Source organism: Hyla sarda, chromosome 4, assembly GCF_029499605.1.
Source record: "Hyla sarda isolate aHylSar1 chromosome 4, aHylSar1.hap1, whole genome shotgun sequence".
Lineage (NCBI taxonomy): Eukaryota > Metazoa > Chordata > Amphibia > Anura > Hylidae > Hyla > Hyla sarda.
The window spans coordinates 205,614,521-205,641,123 of NC_079192.1; the positions used below are offsets into that span (position 1 = coordinate 205,614,521).

Consider the following 26,603-nt stretch of genomic DNA (forward strand, 5'->3'; position numbering starts at 1 on the left):
TTAAATAGTATAATGCTCAGGAAACCAAACAATAGCAATGATGTCTGGAGGCTCATAAGTCACTGCAGACAATGGTCTTCTTGCACATTCCTGTCCTAAAAGCTGCTTAAGTTGTTTTTCCAGCCAGGGTTCAGTTCACTGACCCAGAGAATGGTGGAAGGAGGAGATGGGTTGAAATTCCTATGATAAACCAGCATAAAGTGGATCTCCATATGACTAACCCCATTGAAGCAAAGGTAATGCATTTTAATGTTCTTGGTCAGAGACACGCTTATAGTTTATGGCACTTTACGATATAATGAAAGTACAACAAAGCGCTGATGCTTGTATTCTGATTCACAGGCTAGTTTTAGTTGAAACAGCTACAGAATGACTTGCTACATCGCTACAGAATGACTCAGTGTCAAGAACATGGGGCTAGCATCTGATTTAGTGGGTGGCTGACAAAAGACAAAGTATTCTTTACACTACAATAGTAAATCCTCATAGCTGGTAATATGAGACAATCACAGCTGTGTTACACTATAACCCGGCACTGAGTGTCCACAGATCTAATACAAAACCCACCCATGACATGGATAAACACACATCCTCTGACATTCCTAAACTTCTGAAAGTCTCGTCTTTTTGTTACTTTGGGCACATCCATCTATAAATAAATACTGAACCACAGTATTGTGTACGATAGAACATTCCCAAGTCACTGCATTCATAAATAAGTGGAAAACCAACCTGAAGGCAGTAGGTAACTTAGCATGATGTATAAAAAGAATATGTTAGATACATAATTGTAGTGCATTTATGGAGGAAAAATCTCTCATTTCCAATCAAATTTGGTAAAATATAGGGCAATACAATAGCTTAAAGGGGTATTCCAAGAAAAAACTTTTTTTGATATATCAACTGGCTCCAGAAAGATAAACAGATTTGTAAATCACTTCTATTAAACAATCTTAATCCTTCTAATAATTATCAGCCGCTGAAGTTGAGTTGTTCTTTTCTGTCTGGCAACAGTGCTCTCTGCTGACATCGCTACATGTCTCAGGAACTGCACAGAGTAGAAGAGGTTTGCTATGGGGATTTGATTCTACTCTGGACAGTTCCAGAGACAGGTGTAATCAGAGAGCACTTAGACAGGAAAGAACAACTCAACTTCAGCAGCTCATAAGTACTGAAAGGATTAAGATTTTTTAATAGAAGTAATTTACAAATCTGTTTAAATTTCTGGAGCCAGTTTATATATAAAAACAAGTTTTTTTTCCTGGATAACCCCTTTAAGGTCAACAATTGGATGTGCTATAACTCTTTATCTGTCAAATATTACAATCCTATTATCTGTTATCTTTGCCATAATACTCATATTCTAACCATTCCTTTATAGCACAACTTTACTTTGATGTGACAGAAAGGACTTTGGGCCCCCCGAGCCCCTATTATGGTGTATACATCCAATTGGAAATGCATTATACTTGGGCAGATGTGACTAGACTCACCTCTCCTTTTACATGTAGTTTTTGTTCATCCAGTTTGAATGAGGTTCCTATTCGCCGTCGAACAGTAGGTGGTTCTTCTCCTGGATCTAATGGGTACTCTCTTGGCAGTTTGCCTGTAAGTTCCTACAAAGTAAATATGGAATCAATATCAATTAATTCTTAAGAGTAAGCCAATTTAAAAGTAGTCTAAAACAGACTAGACAATTGTAAAGATGTGCGAGATTTTCAAAAAGCATGAGTCACTGTTAAAAATCTGGTGCACTTCTAAAATGTCTAATCTAAGTTAAAACTGGACTAGACAGTTTACCTCCCCCCATTGGATTGTAGTTGTCTTCAAACTACCCCAATGAACACATGGATTACTGAACATATGACCATTAACACTTCCAGAATATCATACACTATATGATATACATGTGTTGTGTGCACTATTTTCAACAATAATCCGATATATACTGAAAACTAAAGCCATACTTTGACTGAGAGCACTTTTTCTTCCAGACACTCTCAATGCACAAAGTAAATCTCATCGGTAATGATAATAACATCCCTTTAGCCAAATTCTTGTCACTCTTCATCAAATGCTTCTGTTTAGCTTTCCTCCCACACTGCCATAGCATTCTCACAGGAAATGATTATGATTCCTGACATTCTTTGCAAGAATAAGGAGGATGAGAGAAACTCTAACAAGCACTAAGTAATGAGGTGTGTGATTCACGGGCTCTACCCCACTACCAAGGCAAGTTCTAGACCTTGACCATTAAAAGCACTGCAATGTTTTTACACCATATAATCTTCCTGGGAGCGAGTGCTGTTCACTATTCGGAGTCACCAGAAACCGGATCCCCACACCAACGCTTTCATGCCCAGGTCTATTTCCTCCACATCAGAAGCATGTAGTCATACTAAATAATTACAACCCCTGTAAACTAATACAGAGTTATTTCTACTGGGCATGGAGCAAAGAAAGTCCTAAACACCACATCTACATTAGACATGCTTACTTTTTACATTCATAAGTATGTTCACACCAGTTAAAGGGGCTTTCTCATCTTGCAAAGATATCTCCTATCCACATGGGTTGGTTATCCCCTGTCCAGGGTTTAGAACCCTGCAATCTCAAAAATGGGGTAATGTCTGGTTAGAATGAAGCAGTGGGTTGCGCATGCATACCACAGCTCCATTCATTCTCTACGGGAGCTACAGAGGCAATCAAACACTGTACTCTGGCAGCTCCAATACAGAATGAATAGATGGTGCTCACGTGCAACCCGCTGCTTCATTCTTGTGGGAGACTCTGGTCCCCATTCTTGAGATCGTGCTGGGCGCCAATGGTTGCCAGTGCCACATAGAACTTTGCAAAATTAAATTAAAAAAGGAAATTTGGCATGTCCTAGTGACATGTTAAAAGTTTTAATCGACAGGGGAGCGTTTAGACCTCTGCCGATCAGGAGAACAAGCCGGGAGATCTCCACTTCAAGCTTTGTGTCACGTGATCAAGATATTACATTCCGAGTGTGAATTACATTTTGATCACGTGACACAGAGCTGGGACAGAATGCACTAAGTGTGAGCTTCTGATCGGTTGAGGTATGAACACACAGACCCTCACAGATCAAAACTTTTGACGTGTTGCTAGGACATGTCAAGGGTTTTTCCAAACAACAGTGGCCATTTAAGTTGCCTACACCATGTGTATATGTGGTAAAACCAGCAAAAAAGGTATTCTGACACATATCGCAACCTGCCCTTAGGGGTGAGTAAACCAAACATAGTGCTTTATTTGTGTGACAGAAAAGCATGGTAGACTGAAGGTCCCTATACACGTAAGTCAAAAATCAGCCAATCTCACAGTCTTCAAGGAATGCTTGACTGTCTAAAGTGTGTGGCGGCCAATGGACTCTCCCATGACAGATGATATTGAAAGAGAGGGGTCAAATAGGTTTGATTTCAACTGCCCGGTGATTTTTTCTTGAAGAGATAAGTTGCCACCAGAGCTATCTGGCAGCTGCTTACCCCTCTCTCCATTGAGAAAGCATGAATGTTCGGCTTTGCAAAATGTTCCTGTATTTTGGGAGATCTAAAGAGATAGCTGTTGCCTGAATGTTTGTCCATCAGCTATTAAAGGTGTGTGGCAACCTTCAGCTATTACATCCCACAAATAATTCATGTATCATGGTAAAGCAGGCCAGACGTACTCGCAAATGGGCTACATTTGGTACACCACAATAGATGTCGGATTTCCTTTTTTGCTCCGATCCAGGGACCCAATACAAAATCTGTATCGGAGCTTCAGTCACATATAATAACATCATACTTAAAATACTTATATATCTCTAATTTTACCATAGTGCACTTAGACCCCTTGACATCAGGGCAAAATCTGCAACTTCTATACCAAAGTCTCTGGGGGGGAAACTTATAATAAGAGATATTCAAAAACTCATTAATAGGCCATCAGTTATATCTACTTTACTAAAGGTTTACTGTACATCACAGTGGCAGAAGCCCAATGTGGAAATAATATACAGTATCTGAAGTGAATAATATCCAGCATCTGTCCCCATGCTATCCCACCCATAACAGAGGAAAAGATGGTAGCTAAGTACCGCTTCACGTAGACAAATTTTCTTCAGCTCCTCCAGTCGCTGCCGTAGTGTCTCCTCCAGAGCTTCCTGCCTGGATTTCAGTGCAGCCAGCATGTCTTTCTTGGCAGACTGTGAACTGTCGGACTCCTGGGAACCTGTCAACAAATAAATGATTTCACTACAACCAGCTGACAACAGCCTGTACATCTGGAGCATTCATTGAGAAACCTACAGCTTCTCATGTGTGCACAACGTGGGATACAGCATAGCGGACAAGATTCTCCATGCATGATCATATGCTTGTTTCAGTCCTGAATAACAGAAAGCACCTGGTGTATTATTTATGGCGCGTTTAACACTTCCTTCTGTAACATGGTGTGGGAATAACTGGTTATTCAATTAACAAGCAATGTAACAGTATAATAACTAGATGACTGGATGGGTAAGAAACATATCTTTACTTCAAGGGCGTAACTATAGGGGGTGCAGAGGTAGCAGCTGCACTGGTGCCTTAGGGGGCCCAAAGCACATTATCCCCAGAAGACACCAGTATTATATTTGGCATGTGGGGCCCTGATTTTGCATCAGGGGCCCAGAAGCTACCACTTATGCCTCAACGTTACTTTATTCAGTTTTATTAGCACACAGTGCTGGAAACAGCATTGACCTAAATTACAACCACCCATTGAGCATCCAGTTACATTACACATTCCATGGGGTACTGAAGCAGCACTTGTTGCCAGTTTTGCTATTCAGATAATCATAAAGAACACCAGATCCACAGCAAACTCGATAAAATGTTGTGAAAACTCTTGAGAAACAACAGGTGTTTGCATCAATACATGGTGCATGCCCTTACATGTACATAAAGATTAATTTCAGGTCTTTACAACAACCACACCAAAGTATCTGATAAATGTGAAAAATCAAGATTTTTTTCTCTCTGAAGTAATATACTGGAAGGTCACCACAAGTTAGTTATGCAGACTTCATATCAACTGAATAGTTGTCATGCTGTAACATGCAGGAGCCGCAAGCCATAGAACAACCTGTTCACTTTCACTCCTCGTGCCCACGCCTGTCTTTTGTAATGTATGGTCAAAAGAATTGATCTCCTTGAAAGTATGTTCTGGCCCAGGGGTTGGAGAGGGTTTATGGGTGGCTCAAATGCTTTTGGGAAAGGCTTGCCACTACATACTGGTTGACTTTTTCTGTAGCACTATGGATGTTTTTATGCACTTGGACTTTCAAATGAAGAACAAACTACAAAAAAGAACCCTAGCAGAGTTTTGGAGGTGACATTGACCCCCTGCCAACATTTAAGTGAAAAAGTCACTCTAATGTGTATGGGAGCCTTGGACTCTCTCCCTACGGATATCATGGGACCAAAGGATTGGGCATGTTGGAGATCAGCAATTATCCTTTACAATATGCCCTACAGGCATGCTTTCAGTGGTGAGTATGATTGCAGAATTAAAAGGGGTACTCCACATGTCAGCGATCCGAACTCTGCTTTTGGGCAGTGGGGTTGGCCACGCCCCTTGTGGCCATGTCCCCTCAATGCAAGTCTATGGGAGGGGGCGTGACGGCCGTCACGCACCCTCCCATAGACTTGCATTGCAGGGGTGTGGCCGTGATGTCACAAGAGGCATGGCCGACCCCGCAGCGTGAAAACAGCATTACTTCTGAACGCTGGCCAGAGGAGTACCCCTTTATAATGTTGTCCATAATATAGGGGGGAAAAAACTTAACTTCCTAAAAAAATTAAAGAATCACAAAAAGTCACAGAAAAAAAGGAAAGGTAGCCGGCACTGCAAACATGCATACACTATAGATGTTGATACACTAAGGATGTATTATTTAGACCGCTGAAGGAATGGGAAATTCCAGGTGGCGCTCTCGTAGAAAACAAAGTCCATGGAAATATGAATAAGTACAGTGTGTGTAACGGAGCACTCACCCGATGTGCTGGAATTCCAATGGCGGTACAGCAGTCCTCTTTGGACCGAAGCAGGGAGGCAGTCGGGGGAGTTCAGATGCTGGCCACGGACCGTATCATGCCGCTCTGCGCTCAGGAGTGCGGCCTGACAAAGCGCCAAGTGGCGGGATAGGGTCTGTGGCCAGTGTCTGAACTCCCCTGGTTCCATCTACCGCCTCCCCGCTTTGGTCCAAAAAGGACTTCTGTACTGTCATTGGAATTCCAGCACATCGGGTGAGTGCTCCGTTACACACACTGTACTTCTTCATACATCTTATAATAGCTCATATGAAAGAATCCTAGTCTGGTAACTGTACAAAACAAAAAACAGATCAGGTCTATAGACACAAGGGAAGGATTTAGGCTAGCATAACAACGTGTTACAAACCAATCCCACAATAACACTTGTAATCTAATCAATGTAAATATGTTCTGCAATGCACTTGGATATATGAAAGAAGTTACTAGGCCTAAAGTACAACAGATAAAACTGTTAATAGCACAAACAGAAGAAAAAAAAAGCTAGTTCCCACTGGTTCATAACCTTCTAGATCCGCTGGTCTTCTGCCAAGTTCTCCAGACATCTGTTAAGTCCACACCACCATATCATCACTTGCAGATATACTAGTGCTACAACTCATACTCATGCCAGGAAGAGCTATTTATTGCATAGTAATCTGTCACCAGTCGAGGTTTGGACAAATTGAATGGAGACATTACATTGTTGAGATTATCTCCATGAGATGAGGAAAACAAGACGTGTGATTTCATGTCATCGCTTTGTGATGCTTCTAGTTATTTTGAGACCTTTTCTAATGGAATAATCTGAAGGGTATTCACAACTTTGGAAAAATGACAATGTACAAGATTGTCTGAAGGATCATATGCACAGTCACAACAGTCTCTACATGGTACCATCATAACAGAGCTCACACGCCAACATTACCTATATGCCTATGACTTTTTTTTTGTGTACCTGTCAATTAAAAAATAAAAAATTCACATCAAAGAGAGACAGGTCAAAAGTTTTAATCTTACGGGGTCTGGATGTTCAGACTGCAACCAATTAGTACAATGAGCAGGAGACAAGTACGCGGCTGGCCAAGATAATCCCATAGACTTACATTGTAAATTTGTCTCGCTTAGCACACTCTTGTACGGACTCATTCTAGTGATCGGTTGGGATCTGGACACTCAACTGATCAAATCTTTTCACGTGTCACTACAACATGTCAAAAGTTTTTTAAATTCACAGTGCCCATTTAATTCCTGAGCCAAGAAGCTATGTTCTATCTTATGAATAACACAAAATTGCCCCAGGGACAGATCAGTAATCACTATTTAATATCCAACACAATAACCCAGGGCCATAGCAAAAAGATCACAATATGGGAACCCCCCCCCCCCTAAAAGAAAACTTTTATTGACCTATTAAAAAAGTATCATCAGTGACATTAACCAAAAAATTTTAAATTCATATGGTTGGCACTAAATAATAGTTGCCTGTTTGCACTTTAAAACTTTTTGATGTAATAATACCATAATTGTACTACCTGTAGTAGTGCCAACAACATAGGCTATGTAACGTGCCTTCTTCTACATGTTTCAGCGGTCACCCGCCATCTTCAGGAGGAATTATGGGCATGCATGTACCAAAATGGCTGTAGGGGATATTTATATGTTCCAATTGATGACCCGATAACCAAGCGCCTTATAATCATCCAATCTCATGAAAGTGTGTAATACAACCAATTGCCATGGTTAAAACTTTCTAAATGGAATCTCCCCTCCTATCAGATCATTCCTACCTGTGCCGTTTCTTAGACTCTATGCGTGATGTAACACGATGCGCCGGTCAGATGCGTGCTCAATAACGATGTAGTATGATGCGCCGATCTTGCAGTGTAAAAAGAAGAAACACATGACCAAGACGAGTCACGTGATGTTTTTATCAGTCACATGAAGTCTCGCGCATGCGGGTGGACTTCATTGTTTGTAGGCCCAAATGAACACAGAGGCTATCATTATAGCAACAATAAACTAAATAAACAAAAAAAAATGTTTTAAAATGTATAATGTGTGTATAAATATTAGTTCGAATGTGATGATGCAAACTGTTATGTGAATTAGAAGATTTTTAAATAGTTGTATAATGATAAAAGTGCAAAAAATGAAATAATGTAAGTGATAATACACCTTACGTGTTCACGTGTTTCTTCTGTTTACACCAGAAGATCAGTGTATTATACTACATCATTATTAAGCGCGCATCTTATTAGCGCAGCCTGTTACATCATGTATAGAGTCTAAGAAACGGCACAGGTAGAAACAATCTGATATGAGGAGAGATTCCATTTAGGAAGTTTTAACCATCGCTATTGGTTTTATTATACAGGCGCTTGGTTATCGGGTCATCAATTGGAACATATAAATATCCCCTGCAGCCTGCATGCCCATAATTCCTCCTGAAGATGGCGTGTGACCGCTGAAACATGTAGAGGGGGGCACCTTTCTGTGGTTTTAACATAACCCATGTTGTTGGCACTACTACTTTATAACTTTTGATGTAATAATACCATAATTGTACTATTATTTAGTGCCAACCACATAAGTTTAAACATTTTTGGTTAGTGTTACTGATGACACTTCTTTTAATGGGTCAATAAAAGTCATCTTTTAGGGGGAGGGGCTTCCCATATAGGTTGTACAGACTTTTCTATCAGGAAGTTCCTGCTTTCAAGGCTGTATTGTGCTTTGTACAAAGTGACCCATTGGCAAAGGATGGGCATGACTCACCAGTTACCACACAGGATGAGTTGGGAGACCCCATTGTCTGCGCCCACATAATCCTGCAGGCAAACTTACTGACAAAATGACCACCACATTACACTATCCATAATACTTGATGGTCACCTTGTCTGTACACGTAGTCTGATCCTAAGCAATGTAACATTGTAAGTGCATACTTCTATAGTAAAAACAGTATTATAAACAAAGTAGCATCATTCCGCCAACACTGTCAAATGCTTTACTAATATAACACTCTGGTTAGATGTTGATATTGTATGTTTTCTTTTTGAAAATGAAAATAAACAGTTATATATAAAAAAAAACTCTCATACATTATATTCTCATAAATATCATGGGACCATTCACTACTGTCCAATGGAACTAGTTATTGTAAAAACAGCAAAATATTGACTGTGATAGCTAGTACATAATTTTTTCTAAATTATAATAAAAAGCATTGTCTTTAGAAATCTGGGAAACATGGAAGCCTCAAAGCAGAGGAACAAGAACAATCACCCATTTCACCAGGCACAAAGAAGCCAGTCTCCTGGGTCTAGACCTCAGCAAAATAATATAATAGAAAGATTCACAATAACATGCACACAAAAGTTTATGGCTTCCCAGCAGAGTTATAGTAATAATAAACCTTTACAATACAAATATTTGGAACCATATATAAAAAAAGCAGGTATGAGATGACAACACTAGATTACAAAGAAAACTCCCTTTCACTGAAAATCTATCTGGAAAAACAAGCCAGATGTTGCAGTATTTCAGTACAACAGATAGGATATCCTAATAGACCAGACAACACGTTCTCTCTTTTGGAAACCCTGGGGAGCTCATCACAGGATACACACATGTTCACATCCGTCTAGATGAGGTCTCTTCATTGACGGAGATGCAGTATATCCACTTTCAATTGAAAGCATTAGCGGGAGTACATTTATCATAGTCTCATGGGTCCTTCAGTGGTCTGGGGGCATTTAAGTATACCGATGAGTTTACATGTAGTATTTTGGTCAGTATTTTTAGCCAAAACCAAAAGCTGGCCCAAAACACATAGAAAGGTGCAAATGTTCCGTGCCGTACATTATCATGCTTGTGCATGTTTGTTCAATATATCATATCTATCCGAAATCTGAGAGACATTTTATATAAATAACACCACTGTTCCTGCAACAGACTTGTCCTTATGTGTTTCAATTTATATATTAAGCTACATATTTGTAATAACTGCATGTACTTGCTCCACTTGTTTTGCATGGGCCATTTGGCTGAGATTTGGATGTGTCACATGTCTGTTACACTTCAGATTAAAGCAGGAAGGGAAACATCTGTGTTTAAACACAAATGGTCAAAGATGACAGACATATGCACAAATCATGTTTGACACACAATTCCTATTTATACAATTGTATCACAGATTTCAGCTTGCTAGTGGCAGAAGGAAAAAAAAGCTTTGTAGTTACAATCGTAAAAGCATGCATAACAATTGGTGGAAATGTCTACTGTGAATGATAAACAGCAATGAAGTTGAAAAACAAAAACATGCCTACACCCCTGTGTTATGCGTTACAGGGTTAGGACCCGTGAATATCCCTATAAAAAAAGGAGATGGATTATAAACCAGTGTAACTGGTACTATATGCGGCAAAAGTGTCGAAAGACCGGTCCGACTTGGCAATTTTTTTAGTCAGTGCCAGGGTCTATAAACATTTCCTTCTATGGGTGATTGACTAGAGTAATTTTTTCCATAGGAAGCCAATAAACCTTTTAACATGTTTTTTTGGAGTGTGCCAGGAAATGGAGTACCTGGAGGAAACAAGGGGAGAACTTGTTGTCCTTAGTTGGATTCAAACCAAAGAACCCAGTGTTGGAAGGAAGGTAACAATGCTAATCACTGAGCAACATGATCTACGAACACCATGTAAAAGATTTTATATATATTGTATTTATTTGTATATACACACATATACACACACACACACTTTTTTTTATGTCTTTCTATTACTGCATGCCAACATTTGCTCTTATTCTATGTGGGAAAGCAGTAAAATAAGTCAATTGACCAAAGAAAACATACACACAAAAACAAACATACATTTTACTACCAATAGATTACCTTGTTAGATATAAACCCAACACACAAGTGCAATAAACCTAATATCTAGGCTAACATATCACCCAAGGTATGGGTCAGCTGTCACAACACAGATGTGTAGAGATGTATGGTGCTGTATTACAGTAGTGACAACTGACTGCGTTACAAAGCAAACATAGTTGGGTCAGCGACTCCAGAGAGAACACTCTTACCTGATGACAACAGGCTTCCACTGCTTCCACTGATGATTTTCCCTTTACTTCCCATGTTTGCAAGTTTTGAAGTCTTCAAGGTTCCAGTCTCTGTTAAGTCTATTGCAATTTCACTCAGGCTTCTTGCAGCATGTATTTTGGACTGTGGGATAAGACAATACATCCTATTATTGCTCTAGCTTTTGTTTGGACATGAAACTTTTTATTTCTTACACAAATATGTCAGTTTCTAAAAGGATTATGACAGGACACATTCAATACAACCAGTAGCTCTGGTATTAGAAAAAAAAAAAAAAATCTTTGAACATGCCTGGGCAGACATGGCTATAAATACAGGCACAACTAACTCTCAGCACACAGATTCTTCAATATACGGTAAGTACGCTCTCACAAATAGTACTTATTTAGGAAGTTCTCTATTTAAATAGTAGTTGTATTAATATGCCATAAGAGATAGATATAGGTTTGGTTTAAAATGATTTGATCAGAAACAATTTATCTTTGTTTTAAAGACCTGAGAAACCTGATGTAGGAATAGGCTTGGATATGTTGAAAACACAGCTGTTGTGTAGGTTATCCTTAAGGTGCTTATACAAATTAAAGGGGTAATCCAGCACTTAAAGAAATGAATATAATGCTGTGGAAAAATAGAAAAAAAAAAACCCAAAACATACTTATGTCATGCACTTAAGAGTAGGACTTGTCTGCTTAGTCAGTCACTGGGCAAGACAGGACGCTACTGCAGCCCGTGACTGGCTGAACGGGAAGGCCCTGTTCTGAGCGCTTGTCTTGGAAGCAGGCCGAAGAGATGAGCAGTGGGGGACTCGAAGCGGAAGAATGGGAGCTACAGTGGGACCAACAAGAGGCCACAGGTAGGTATATAGTTTTTTTCTATTTTTCAACTGCCCCAGAATTATATTAAAAAATTTTAAGCACCGGAATATTCTCTCAAAGAAGATGACGTTTTTAACCAAAACTATAAATTGTTGAAATCTAATATCTAGGTGAAATCTAATAGCATACAATTGTTTTATCCAGCTGATGACAAGTTGTCATCATCTGAAATGTGGTTATGCTTGAAATTTATGGCCGATTTCATTAATGTGGTACTCTGCCCCTAGACATCTTATCCCCTATCAAAAGGATACGGGATAAGATGTCTGATCACGGGGGTCCAGCTGCTGGGGACCCCTGTGATCTCCCTGCTGCACCCTGTGTTTGTTTAGAGCATCGGGTGCAGCGCCGGAGGCTCGTGACATCACGGCCACACACCCTCAATGCAGGTCTATGGGAGGGGGAGAGAGGGCCATCACGCCCGCCCAACCATAGACTTGCATTGAGGGGTCATGGCCAGGACGTCACGAACATCCGCCCCACATCACCAGTCATCCAGCATGGAGCAAAGTTCGCTCCATGCACCGGATGTCTGGGGTTCCGTAGCCAAGATAGTAGGGGTCCCCAGTGGCGGGACTCCCGCAATTAGACATCCTTTCCCCTATCATTTGGATAGGGGATAAGATGTCTAGGGGCTGAGTACCCCTTTAAGAAAAAAATCTCTCGCCCATGAACAACCTTTCAGGAAAGAATATTCTCAGAATCTTCCCAGAGAGATCTCTTGTCCTTCACCCAGTGGCATTGATGATGTATGGCCAGTTAAAAATGGAAAACTGTAAATGCCAATGTGGACTAAAACATGTTCGACTGTATCTGAGAAACAGTTATTCTTTAGACAATGATTCATTCTTCAGTTGTTCAACCATCCACCTACTTCTATCTAATGTGTATGGCCACCTTTTAGATTTTGTAAAGTTCAAAGCTGACCGCACAGAATGTTTTGGGTTAGTATCCTACAAAGTTTTTTGGCCCTGAACCAAAATCTCCGGAACTGAGGTGGCAAGACTGCATTGTGCCTCTGTACATAAACATGCTTCCTATAAAGAGATCAGTGTGTACAGGGCATCCATATTTATTACTGAATGGGTGTATGTGTATAAGCTCAGCACAACTTGTGGAATCATAAGAACAAAACTGCTGATTTTATAAGAGGACTTCCTGAAAAATGAGGAAGTACAGTAAATGTAAGAGTTTCCCACTTCATGCATTTCTGACACCCACATGCTATCAGTGTGATGGATTGCTCAAGGATGAACTAGTCACATCTTTGACATGTCATCACTCCCCATACCCTCTATTCAAAGAAATGCCTGCAAGCAACTCTGAAAACTTTGAAGTGGTTCTTGGTTAAACCCCAGGCCTCAAATTCTAGGGCATTCATACAGTTCACATCATTCACTAGCTCGAAAATTTCCTATGGTTTCTGGGACTTATTAAACCGATCTGGATAGAATGTATCAAATCATACAAAATGTTATTTAACAAAATCATATATAACTCGTACAATAGCAAAGTATTGGCACCTTTTTATTTGTACTTGTTTTTTTGGTGCACTGTACCCAAAGATGCTGCCATATCAGGCCAATACATAGTGTGCTGGAAGCAAGTTTCGAAATCAGCTCCCCCTTCTCAAAAATCTATTTAATATATGGTCCTCAGATAGGGGACGTATCAGATATTAAACTGATAAGAACAGATACTACACTTGATCTTAGCCAAAAGGCCGAGAAGCGATTTTAATTGTTCTTAACTGCACTTGAGATTTTTGGCTTTTCATCCATTCAAGTAGAGCGACACACATGTGATGTACTACATCCTACTAACTATAGGGATCTGATGAGGATACACATTGTTCCAGAAAAATGGGATAACAAAATCATTTTGAAAGAACATTAGCTTTGGGCGTCTAAAACATTGGCACAATACCAATGGATTTCAGGGGACATCTTGCCATGTTCCAACATAAAACATGTCTGCTAGATGCAAGTATGAAATGTGTGCTAGGTGTGTGTACAGTGAATAAAACAGGACACGTCACTGCAATGTTAAACTAGTGTTCATTCTTCTTCACCTCACTTGAAATGCTTTACATTACAATTTCATAAAATGCAAGGTGAAGTATATTATTTGACGTTTCCAGTAAATAGCAGACAAGAACAAGTAAGTGGCAGCTTGACATAACTGGAATTGTTCTGTGATTGAATGTCAGCTATTGCTCTTAGCACTGGTATTCTATTACCAGAGAATGCATATGACTTGCCGCCTACGTGTGCTCGTAGCATGGCAATCGACTGACACCTATGCTTGACTTCAATAATGTTTATTCCTATGAACATCATGCCTCATCTCAAAATAATGCAATAGTGCCACTCAACCTTTATGCAGTTGACTAGTAAAAAATAAATAAAATAAGAGAATGCCATTAGAATGTCGCAGGGAAAAGGGTTCTATAAATAATCCATGCGAAAGAAAGTAATGCGGAGCACTCACCAGGGTCTTCATTCAGATGCTTCTTTATTGTTCGTCAGAACATTCGGGGTGAAACATGCAGGGGAGCAGATGGACAGGACGTGGGGGAACCCCAGCATCCTGTCCATCTGCTTCCCTGCATGTCTTACCCTGAATGTTCTGACGAACAATAAAGAAGCATCTGAATGAAGACCCTGGTGAGTGCTCCGCATTACTTTCTTTCGCATTGTATATATATACTCTTATACCTACTAGCGTGTCAGCTCCTAAGGGAATCAGTGAAGCTTCCAGGGGCTGTGTCTGAATTGTATCCAATGTCCACCTACGAAGCGGAGGTATACCTAGTGGTGCCGAGTACTTTTTTTTTTTTAGTGAGTTCTATAAATAATGTTCCCATGGGGTCAAGAAATGACAGGAAACATTTAGAAGAGCCATAACCCAATGTAACGATATTGACTGATTGTTAATGGATTCCATCATCTCAAAGATGTCGCTTGAAAGATTGATCTATTTGACCTTATGATTATCATATTGTTGTCTCATGATATCATGGCTCCTAGACAGGAAACCCCCACAACTCTACTATAAACCACTGCATGAGTCACTTACCTTGCTTTGTTTCCTATCCAGATAGAATTGGTGTTGGCTAATGGCCATAGCCCAGATAGACTTTATGAGAGCAGCACATGCATACCACGTGTGTACAGCGATCCCTCCATGTCCAAATGTCCTCCTGGTAACAGATGCCCTGCACATAGAGAAATGAGCTGTGATTTCCCCTGGACACATCAGAAAGACATCAGAGCAGGAAGTATAAATCAGTTTACAACTGTGCTGAAGAAAAACAGCTTACATCCTGCAGCCATGACAGCTACATAATCACATTGGTCACTGGCTCCCATTAACCCCTATTCATCTGAGCATCAAGTCCAATGAAATATATGAAAATCTTTATCCTCTACATAATGCATAAATAGGATTGTTGTACAATCTAACATAAAACCAATCAGTTGTGCCAACTGTTTGTAGATACATCTAACCAATAAATGTGATTAGAAATGTAAGTGTGCATGTAATATTCTATATTAATATCATTGTGCCATACACTACAGGACTCAGTGCCCCATTGTGGTAGGCAAAACACATGATAAACGCTTTGACTATCAGCTGCCTGGAAACACTAAGGATTTGCTGTCAGCACTGAAATGAGACAGTATTCACATTGTTACATGCACACAAATAGGCATGGATAGAAAAAGATAGAGACATTGTTGCCCATGAAATGAATAGCTGGCAAAACAAATCCATGTGGCCCAGGGAGAACAGACTGAATTATTATTATATATATATATATATATATATATATATATATATATATATATACACACACACACACACATACACCTAAACGACAAGAAAACACAGGTCTAAATAAGAGTGACTCAGATATGGGCATCTATTGGGGCTACAAGTTCTAGCACACCTTTACATCCACAATACATCTATATAGAAACCACCCCTTTCATGGGATTCTGAGCACTAGACATTTAGCTGACATTCTGTAGAAGTGATTGCGGCATTATGTCTAATAATTGTAGACAAAGCTTACTAATGACTGTCTAATCTCTTGTAAAGGAACAGGTTATTTTAGAAAGCATGTAAATATGACAGGGTTTCACAAATTTCAGCCAGACCGGCCTCAGGGTGAAATGAAACCAGGTGTAGACTGCCATATAATAGAGAATACATGAGCTGGACGTGACTTAGCAGAAATGGGGACTACAGCCAAACAGCTCAGCACAACTTAGCTGTTGTCAATGTAAACCTGCTTTATCATCACTTGTAAAATGGAGCGATAACAGACGGTCAGTACAATCCAAGCCAACTCATATTTACTGTGACCTACTTGTTACATCAATTAAAACTAGGATCATTTTATTCCAACTATTTTCTCATTTAGCTTATAGGTTTAATGGTACATGCACACAATGGATTTTTTCTTTGGAAATATTAGTTGCGGACTTCGACAGCAGAAATCCAAGGCAGATAGACAATCCAACCTCTGGATTTGCATGGTGACCTGTCATGGTTTTGGAAGCAAACTGGCCCAGTTCAATAGGACAAATCCACATGTGGCTAGTGTTGCCCCATGTTGGGGTCGTGTTGCCCCATGTTGGGGTCGTGTTGTCCCATGTTGGCTAGAATAGCACAGTCATCAGGCTCTTCTTGTCTCATGTAGTCACACATGAAATATTTTTTTGCATAAAGTTCTGTGACTGAAAATTAGTTCCTTAATATCTGTATTTTGTTTTGCTACAGCATGCATGTGGATTTCTACAAGTCCTATTGAGATGAATGGGACAACCACAGACATTTCTACAACAGATCTGCTTCATCTGAACATACCTTTAGGACTGGAGGTTGGGGACAATACAAACATGACAGGAAAAACTGATTCTTCAGGTTTTATAGAATACCTCTTTAACTACGTACTGTGGTGAGTATTTATAAATGCTTGTGCCAGTATCTATCCCCATTTAGCATGTACTGAATTTGGCCCAGGTTTAAATAAATAAACAAAAATAAGTAAATGAATAAAGCCCTTTATGACTACGTTTACACTAGAAATGTAGTATGTCACCCATAGATTATGAATAAGTTCCTATAATGCATTATCAGCAATAGTTCACTAGTGTTATTTTACTTCTGGAAATTGCCATTGCAGCAAACATGGTGCTTTTCTTCTAGGCAGCAAAAAGTAAAGCAGTGGCTTTAAACAAAGAAAGTCAGGTTTATATAGGTCAATAGCACAGACGCTACATGTGATTACACCTTAGAATCACTAGTATGCCATAATAAAAAGGAACAATGCCGTATAATAAATCCCTGAGACTATCTGGGTCATAAAATCGTTGTTGTTTTACCTGACAGCTAATTAAAATGTGAGAAGCTGGGAGGTGTCGAATCCAGCCCTGTTCACAATGCATTACTAAGTAACTTTTACTACAGGAGCAGAGGTTACGTGCTGTGCAGTCCCCACTACTGATCAATCACGCCACTTTGTTTGCTATAGCAAAAACTATGTCAACAAAGATATTTATGGACACATTCCTATGGCAAGTCCAATTGTACATAGAATTCTAAAAAAAAAAGTGTCCCATAGAATCACATGGCATATACCAACCGGTCACTTCTGCATCTATCCTTCCCCTTGCCTTAAATTCCTAAGTCATGCATCTAGTCATAAACAAACTACATGCGTTAGGACAGAAAGTGCAAAGACTGTGCAGCTTACCTGCGAGGATCATGAACTTCCACCGAGAACTTCTTTTCTCTGAAGTACAGGTTTTCCAATTGTCTCCATTGAAAGATCTAGACGAGAGCACAGCTGGAATCAGTCATCATCTCCAACACTACAGCAGAACTAGCCCCAAAAATCACAGCCCCTCCAAGACTTCTCCGCACAGTCTACAGACACCCAGTTTGTATCCTTGAAGCAGCAGAGCACATTGTTATCTGTCCGTTCCTTTTGTGTATTATGCAGCTCCTAGATTCTTTATTTCCTTACAATCCTGTAACTAGAACTAGCAGGAAAGAAAAAAGAAGTCTTGGGAGCAAGCAGTAGCCATCTGAGAGAGCAGCTTCCTCCTTTCACAGTGGTGGAATGGCAAGGAATTCAAATTCCCCTGCCTCCCATTGGAACAGCCACTTCCTGCCCACTAAATGTGTAATAGTCCCTGACAAGCACTATAGCTTAAAGCAGCTTCTAAAAACCCAGTAGAGGGCGGGGGCTGAGGGCTGACCTTAATTCAAGGCAAGGCAACATGAGATAACAATGTGAGCTTGTAAAAAGCCACTCGAAATATTCACTCGGTGCAGCTTTTCTCAAGACATCACTAAGCTGGTAGAAAGGAAGCAGAGAAAGGGCTGGGAACTGAGGGGAAAAGTTTAAAGGTGGTAGGTTAATGTGACCCTGGTGCGGTTTCCCTATGGGATCTGTAAAAAGTGAAAAATCTTTTATGTTTGTATGTGCACATCATGTATTCGTTCAGGTATATGACAAAATGATCACCTATTCTGCTCCATTCCTTCTTAATGGAGCTGCAAAAATAGCCCAGTACAGTATTCAGCAGTTTCCAGCAGTTCCTATAGGGAATAATTGGAGCATGTACTCTATTTTAATAAGTAACTGGGGTCCCGGAGCCCAAGCAGTATGACCCCCCCCCTCCCCCAATCATGACTAAGGGCTGGAGCAGCCTGAAACGTGAATGTAAATTGTACCTATGGCAACAGTGTTTCCATTACTGTTTTGTATATATCACTGCTTGATGGATTTATATTTTATACTATTGCAATAAACTTCTAAAGTTTTTTTTATCTAAGCGCTGGATCCAAGATTTGCTTTTTTCCTTTGTTACTGTGGAGGCTGCATTGGGATCCGTACAGATAGCACAGGTGAGCTGGACAAGACTTGTTCTGCGTTACCCCACAATATCTTCTTATGCCCCAAAGATACATAATATTATGCCAGGTATAGTTAATTTACAATAGATTTGTTTATTTTTAAATAATAGAACAGATTTTTATTTCCCAAGGATATTTATTGATCATAACACTAAATGCATAGTGTGAATTGAATAAAAGATCTGAGAACCCACTATTGTTTAATGTTCATATAAACCAGGTGTTCCTACATATAAATCACTGCCATTGCCAATGGGACTGGTATATTTAAATGCCACTCGCAGAACAATTTACATTTACATGCATATTTTTGCCTAGAGCACAGCTGTCGGGAGAGACATCACAAGAAATGATGATGCCTACCTCCAGATTGTGGATACCTGTCCTCGGTGAGAACGTTAATGGTTAGAAACATTTTTTTTACACCACATTACTTTGTCAGAGGTTTCTTTTTATTGAAGTTTGTGATAAGTTGGTAAATCACATCGCCAAAGTGTCTAAAGTCAATGTTGTATAATTCTCATTTTAACAAATAGAATGGTTGATTTCTGAACAATATGAACGAACTGACACATAGGGGGAGATTTATCAAACAGAGGAAAAGTTAACCAGTTGCCCAGAGCAACCAATCAGATCGCTTCTTTCATTTTTAAAAAGGCTTCTGAAAAATAAAATAAGCAATCTGATGGTTGCTATGGGCAACTGGTCAACTTTTCCTCAGCTCAGGTTTTGATAAATTTTCCCCATTAAATCAGAATTGGTAAGTCAAAGGTGACAGAATTCTGTCACAAATCGCACCAGATAACTGGCATACATGCTGGGGGAGATTTAATAAAACCTGTCCAGAGGAAAAGTTGCCCATAGCAACCAATCAGATCGCTTCTTTCATTTTTAACATGACCTCTACAAAATGAAAGAAGCAATCTGATTGGTTGCTATGGGCAACTGGTCAACTTTGCCTCTGCACAGTTTTTGATAACTCTCCCCCGCTGTTTCTCATACTGGTTGTGCATTTCAGCCACATTTGGAACAACATCAATAAACAGCTTTGAAATGTGTCTAGAAAAGGGGTTGGTTAACAGTAGTGGTAGTTCTAAAATGTGACACATTTATGGCACAAAATACTAGTCTAAAGTAAACCTACCAAGAGATGGCATAAAGATGAGAAGAGCATCCGACATGCCTAACGAGGTGCCAAAGCTATGATGAAGTGTGCACCTCTGTAAGAAATTTCGCATTTCTTCTGCTTTGCCTTTCAAGGTTTCTGCTGTCTGTATTTTGTATTAGTTAACCTGTCCCGCTGTGTTACCGTTAACACAGAATTGTTACTCTGGTAAATATCTCACTATCTCTTCCTGTTATTGTCCCAACACCAGGTTTAGTAACATAGAGCACTAGACCCACTGTTCAGGGCACATTGAACAATCCATTTCCTGTTTAGTCAACAAGATTAATGCATAAAATGGAAAGGCCCAAGTCAAGCTGGCTCAGAGACAAAGGGAGATACTTTTACCAAATCCACGGTGGCCCCTGTTTACTAAGCAGAGCTATTGGAAGAATAATAGATGCACTAACAGTTAAAAGCCATAGATGGAATTTTGTCTATTAGGAAACGATACTAACAACAATCTTCCTTTATAGACCGCCAACATACGTGAGATTATTTTCACGCATAGTATTTCGGTCAGTATTTCGGTCAGTATTTTTTAAGCAAAACCAGAAGTGGGTCCAAAACACAAAACTGGTGCAAATTATAGTTTTTCTTCTGTTGGTTTCACTCCTGGTTTTGGCTAAAAATACTGACTGACAAAATACTATGTGTGAATACAGCATTGCAGCGCTTTACAATTGGGGAAATTCAAAATAGTATCTAAGAATTTATATTCACATTGCTCATCCTGTGCCTCCTGGTGCGATGCTACATTACCAGAACTACAGAAGGGAAAGACTACTTTGTTACACAGATCGATTACTAGGCCAGAGAGAGAGAGAGAGAGTTTCGAGACCTGTAGAAAGCTGAGTGCCGACTCTTATGGACATGGTATTGGCTGCCTACAGTGGTTGTCAACTTTGGAAATCTAGCAGTTGTTATACCAAGACAGCTTTGTCAAAGAAAAAAAAAAACTTATCATATGTAAGCCTGGTGTCTGCATTTAAATCTAGTGCTGAGATATTTTTAATTTCACTCCTATTCTGCAAATGATGTTCAATAAACTTATTGCTTACTGCGTTACATAGTAATTCTCTGAAAGCATGACAAAGGCAGACTGACCAGAAAAAACCTGGAAGAGATTCAGGTTCTTCTAACTTGAAGGCAAGCAGGACGTCAACTGGCTGGTTTCAAAATGTCACAATCTGCGCACAGAACCTTTACTGCCAGCTAGAAAATCTAGTCGTGCACGTAGGATGTATTTTACAGGGTAAAAGTCGTATCAAACTCTAATTTCTCACATCGTTTACTGTGGTCATAATAACATACCTTAAATAACGCAGCAAAATAATAATATACTACCCTTTAATCCTGTAAGACACAGATCATTTCAGAATAGAAATGGAAAGATGCTTGGGTTACATGTCAACAATGTTGTAAGAATCAGTTCACACTAGGGCTGCGGCTTCAGAAGCCATTACTTTGTGAAATATCAGTTGTACGACCAAATTGAATGATGACTCCCCCCCCAATCCCAATTGCAGATGTTAAAGGGGTCCTCCCCTGGAAAAAAAATTTTGGTGTTTAATCAACTGGTGCCGGAAAGTTAAACAGATTTGTATATGACTTCTATTAAAAAATGTTAATCCTTCCAGTACTTATAAGCTGTGCACTGTGACGTCTCAGCGTTTGGCCCGCTCATACATATTCACATAATCCCCTTTGCTTCCTCACTCTGTATTTACCCCTACTGCGCATGTGCCGATGATCCAAGATGGCCGTGACCATCATCAGCACTCATCGTTCTAATTTAGTGCATTTGCACTAAATTAGAACGATGAGTGCTGATGATGGTCGCGGCCATCTTGGATCATCGGCACATGCGCAGTAGGGGTAAATACAGAGTGAGGAAGCAAAGGGGATTATGTGAATATGTATGAGCGGGCCAAACGATGAGACGTCACAGTGCACAGCTTATAAGTACTGGAAGGATTAACATTTTTTAATAGAAGTCATATACAAATCTGTTTAACTTTCCGGCACCAGTTGATTAAACACAAATTTTTTTTTTCCAGGGGAGGACCCCTTTAACATCTGCAATTGGGATTGGGGGGAGAGTCAAGAGGGGGGGGGGGGGGGCACATACACATTAGCACGTTGGCTGGTTCCACCAAAATGAGCGAGTGCGGTTTACCGATCTAATATGTATGGCTAGCTTTAGTCAAACCTAGGCTAAGATATGCCTACACTCTCACTATGCAAGAGATTCCATTAAAAAGGGTATACCTCCCAGTCTTCTGGACGAGTAGGCTTTTCTTCTAATGGCAGGGACCGTGTTGTTAGTTCTAATTCACACCACTTTTTATTTTTTTAATCCCGTTGTTTTTATAAAACAGATGCTATTCAAGCCTACAAACCACATACATATACAAAAACAGCTTACATAAAATAACGTGATCAGTGCGGAAGAGCTAAAGAGAAACTGTTTGCATAGTGAACACGTTTCTAAAAGTACTTTATAATTACATGTAATTCCCCTCAAACAATTGGGCAAATTCTTCAACCCTTCTTCAGTTCCAAGCCTTGGGGCTTGTCATGGCACACCTTCTTGTGATAATGGATTTTTGCCCCTGGGCGTCCTGAGCAGAATATATATGTAGATGCTCTAAGGAAAACTGTAAGAATTCCTAACCCTGGGAGCCAAGAAAGGAAGCAGGGAGTTCCATTCCCCAGGGGCTAGATGGTTCAGCACTAATAACAATTCACATTAGCTGTGCATCGGTCGCACCATTTTAGACCAGTGGTCTCAAACTGTGACCCTCCAGATGTTGCACAACTTCAACTCCCAGCATGCCCGGACAGCCGTTGGCTGTCCGGGCATGTTGGGAGTTGAAGTTTTGCAACATCTGGAGGGCCACAGTTTGAGACTACTTTTCTAGACAGTCAAGGACTGCACACTACGGGTAGTATATTGGTGATCATAGAACATACTAACACATTATTCGGTTCCCACATATTGCAAACCTTCTATACCATGTGCAAAACAAGGTTCACCTGAGAAATGTGATTTTATTGTACAAAATGTAAAAATATAAACAGTATACAGTAAATGAATTCACACTCCGCATGAATATATGCAGAAAAGTGACTATGCCCACATATGGGAGGAAATATTGAAGGAGATAGGGAATGACAGAACAATAACATTGCCATCCATTAGTTAATGGTACATGTAAAAAGATCCAGATCCAGCACTGCCTAGATGCTAAGATAAGAGACTGTCTGACACACAGTTGTGGTGGCCCAGTACAGGAGTTACATCCTTGTACCCTAGCTGCCCTGTCCGGCAGAATCCGTACAGTGATCCCTGCCCCCCCCCCCCTGCACTTATGTTCTACCTACTCTCTTAAATGCCCATGTTATACACAGGGTCATCATTAATTTTGATTGGACCCTGGGCAAGCAATTTTTCTGCCCCACATTAGTATGGCAGATGTTCCCCCACATTAGTATGACAGATGCTCCCCCACATTAGCCTGGCAGATGTTCCCCCACATTAGTTTGGCAGATGCTCCCCCCACATTAGTATGGCAGATGCTTCCCAGATTAGTATGGCGGATGCTCCCCCACATTAGTAAGGCAGATGCGCCCCCACATTAGTTAGGCACCCCCCCCCAGCCCGCCCAACATACTTACCTCCTGCGGATCTTTCTTCTTTCCCGGCGGCTCCCTCAGGCCTCTTCTTTCCTCTTCCTCTGCGCTCTGGTGTCTGATGACGTCACTCGTGCGCCGGAGTGCAGAGGAAGTTCCAGCCTCTTGTGAGTGATTGATGAGTAGAGTCAATCACTCACCGGAGGCATGCTTCTGTACTCCGGCTGCCACAGGGGGGTACTTGCTGTACCCCCCCGACGGCGGCCGGGGGATGGGGGGCTGTTGGCAGCGCAGTGGCACGAGAGTGCCGCCCCTAAAAAAGTGCAGCCTGGGACCAAGGCCCCACCAGGCCCTATGGGGCCGGCCCTGGCCGCAACACAGCAGCAGGGATGGCCCTGCCTGGATCGGTGGTGGTGGCGGCTAGCTGCTTTAGCGTGGAGCTAAAGGGCTAGTTGCTTTGGGCCCCCAGGAATGACAGGGCTTAGGGCAGCTGCCCCTTTTTGCCCGTGTTAAAGACGGCCCAGGTTATCATGTGATTAATCTGTTGTAATGATTGTAACCCAGTGAGGTACCAGTAACCATGTGCGCTAAGGCCCTCCTAGTCACCCCCATGTAAGCCCTGGGTGGAGCTAGCTCTCTCTTCCTGCTTAGCTGAGTTGCAGCAAGGTCAAGTCCTAGGTGTGTGTCTGGAGTCCAGAGGAGGCCTAAATTCAGTCAAGCAGCCATGGATTCTCAAATCCATTGCCCCACAGGTCAAGTCAATGCCTGGTAAGCTACAGAATGGGTGAAGTCTGTCATAGTCAAGTCAGTCCAATCATCCTGTTTCAAGTCAGCGTGGCCTGCATCCAATTTGTCCAAGTTCACTATAAGTCCCAGCAAGTCCTAAGGTCTCTGAAGTCACTGGTCACCTCCGTGGGCCTAGCCAAGCTGTATAGACTGTTACACCTGTCTGACTCAGTAAAGCTGCCGTTGTTCCGTAACTTGGTGTCGGAGTCTATATTTGCCCCCGTGCCTAGCCCAGGATCCAGCGGTATTCCTTAGGGTGGTGTAGAGGATAAACCATGCCCTGGTGTCACGAACACAAGGGGTTAAAGCCATCTGCCCCTAGGGTAATTCCATTTGCCCTCATCACACCCTCACCACACAGTTAAGTCATAATATGAGCATATTAAGTCAATGGGGCAGCTTGTTAATTGATTCACTAGTAACTTAGTGCCATAAATACCATCTACTAACAAATCCCTGGACATTATTATTCTACATAATAACGTCTTCCGTAGCAATGCATTAACAAATACCAAAACTGTTTTTTTCGGCACAGCCCTATTGGGAGTACTTATTTAGACAACTTTACAATACACATCTAGTTCGCCTACATTAACAATCAAGTTTGGTGGGGAGAGACATGACTCAATAGAGCAATGCATTTGTCAGGCTTTGAGGATGAAAGTATAAAGCTTTATATACCAGGCTGGTGCACTGTTTACACACTGACTCAGAAAGCATAAGCCAAGAAAAAAGTACACAATGACACACAGGTACAACATCCAGGGAATATAGCGCTCGATTGAGGAAAATACACTTGTGACGTTTTGCCTGTGCTACAGTACACTGCACAAGCATGGCCCCCTATTGCCACTGTTTGCAGGGCCATCACCCAGACTTTTGCTTCATCTGGGGCAAAATGGACAAAGTTAAACAGACTATGATGTACAAGGAGCCCGGCAAGGGTGGGAAGGGCATCCCCGATATCCCCACTCTGCTGCGGGCTTCTTTTGCATGTGTCAGTGTGAAGTGTGGTACAAAAGAAAGCCTCTGCAGGCAGGCCCATGTCTCGCCTGTATCTCTTGCCCCTCTGGAAGAGGCTCGGCTGGGACAAGTGGGACAGCTCCATCCCTTACAACTGGTACACTCCTTGGGTCTATAGGGACGTCGTCCGGTTTATAAGTGACCATCAACTGGAGGGACTCAAGTCCGACCTTTGGAAGACTGTTTACAAGCTTATCAGAGCTAAGGACTTGCTGGAGTTTGTTCCAGGGCTCCCTAAGGCCACCGCAGAGACTGTTTGGGACAATGTGTCTTCTGCAAGGCTAACCAACGGACACAAGGACTTGTCGTGAATGGCCATTAAGGGAGGACCGTCTCCGAGGTCATTCATGCATGCCAATGGCCTGAGCAGAAACATCTATGCAAAACTGTGGAGGAAACATCTATGCAAAACTTTTGGCAGTGCCCCATTGCGCAGAGTCTACTGAATGCCTTGGAACTTGAACTCAGAGACTCTGTACCCAGGAACAACCTATTGTACCATTCGGTGCTTTATGGAATTTTTCCTGGGGTTCATGCAGTGTAGGCCATTCAATAGGCCTTATAAAAACAGTTTTAAGAACACTATATGGCCGGCCAGGAACCGCCTCATCTTCTACATAAAGGACATGTCTGTCCGGGACTGCTGCAGGCAATCCCATCTTGGACAGTCCGGACGTCGATGAAGAAGAGGACTAACACCCCTCTACTTCCCCACCTCCCCATATGTTTGCCGAGTAGTTTGGCCCTGTGATTTGCCCCTCCCTAGCCCCATAAAACACACACCCTCCCAGATAACAGATTGTAATGTGTTGTTTTTTCAACTTTGTTTCTTCGATAATGAGTGATGGAGCAGAATGTTGGTGCAGCATGTGGTGCAATGTATAGCTTAGGGAACCTGTGCTGTATAGTATACTGTCATGCTATGTATGATTGTAATTTATTGTATTGTGGTGGCCCAGTACGGGAGGTGTTGCCCCGTGCTCCTGCTGTCCTGTTGTGCG

At 41.1% G+C, this 26,603-nt stretch overlaps 1 protein-coding gene and 1 non-coding gene across 7 annotated transcripts in view; both read right to left on the reverse strand.

The window, feature by feature from the left end:
- FRMD4A (FERM domain containing 4A) overlaps positions 1-26,603 on the reverse strand; it is a 435,019-nt gene that overhangs the window by 21,938 nt on the left and 386,478 nt on the right. For all 6 annotated transcript variants that reach the window (XM_056573366.1, XM_056573365.1, XM_056573364.1 and 3 more), the window contains 5 exons: positions 17,824-17,900; positions 15,138-15,276; positions 11,166-11,307; positions 4,103-4,236; positions 1,494-1,616 (listed from right to left, as the gene is read on the reverse strand). In XM_056573366.1, coding sequence (XP_056429341.1) covers positions 1,494-1,616; positions 4,103-4,236; positions 11,166-11,307; positions 15,138-15,276; positions 17,824-17,900 — 615 coding nt within the window. The remainder of the gene's footprint in view (positions 1-1,493; positions 1,617-4,102; positions 4,237-11,165; positions 11,308-15,137; positions 15,277-17,823; positions 17,901-26,603) is intronic.
- On the reverse strand, positions 13,603-13,794 carry LOC130267872 (U2 spliceosomal RNA). The gene has a single exon (XR_008843318.1). It is a non-coding gene; the product is annotated as a U2 spliceosomal RNA (small nuclear RNA).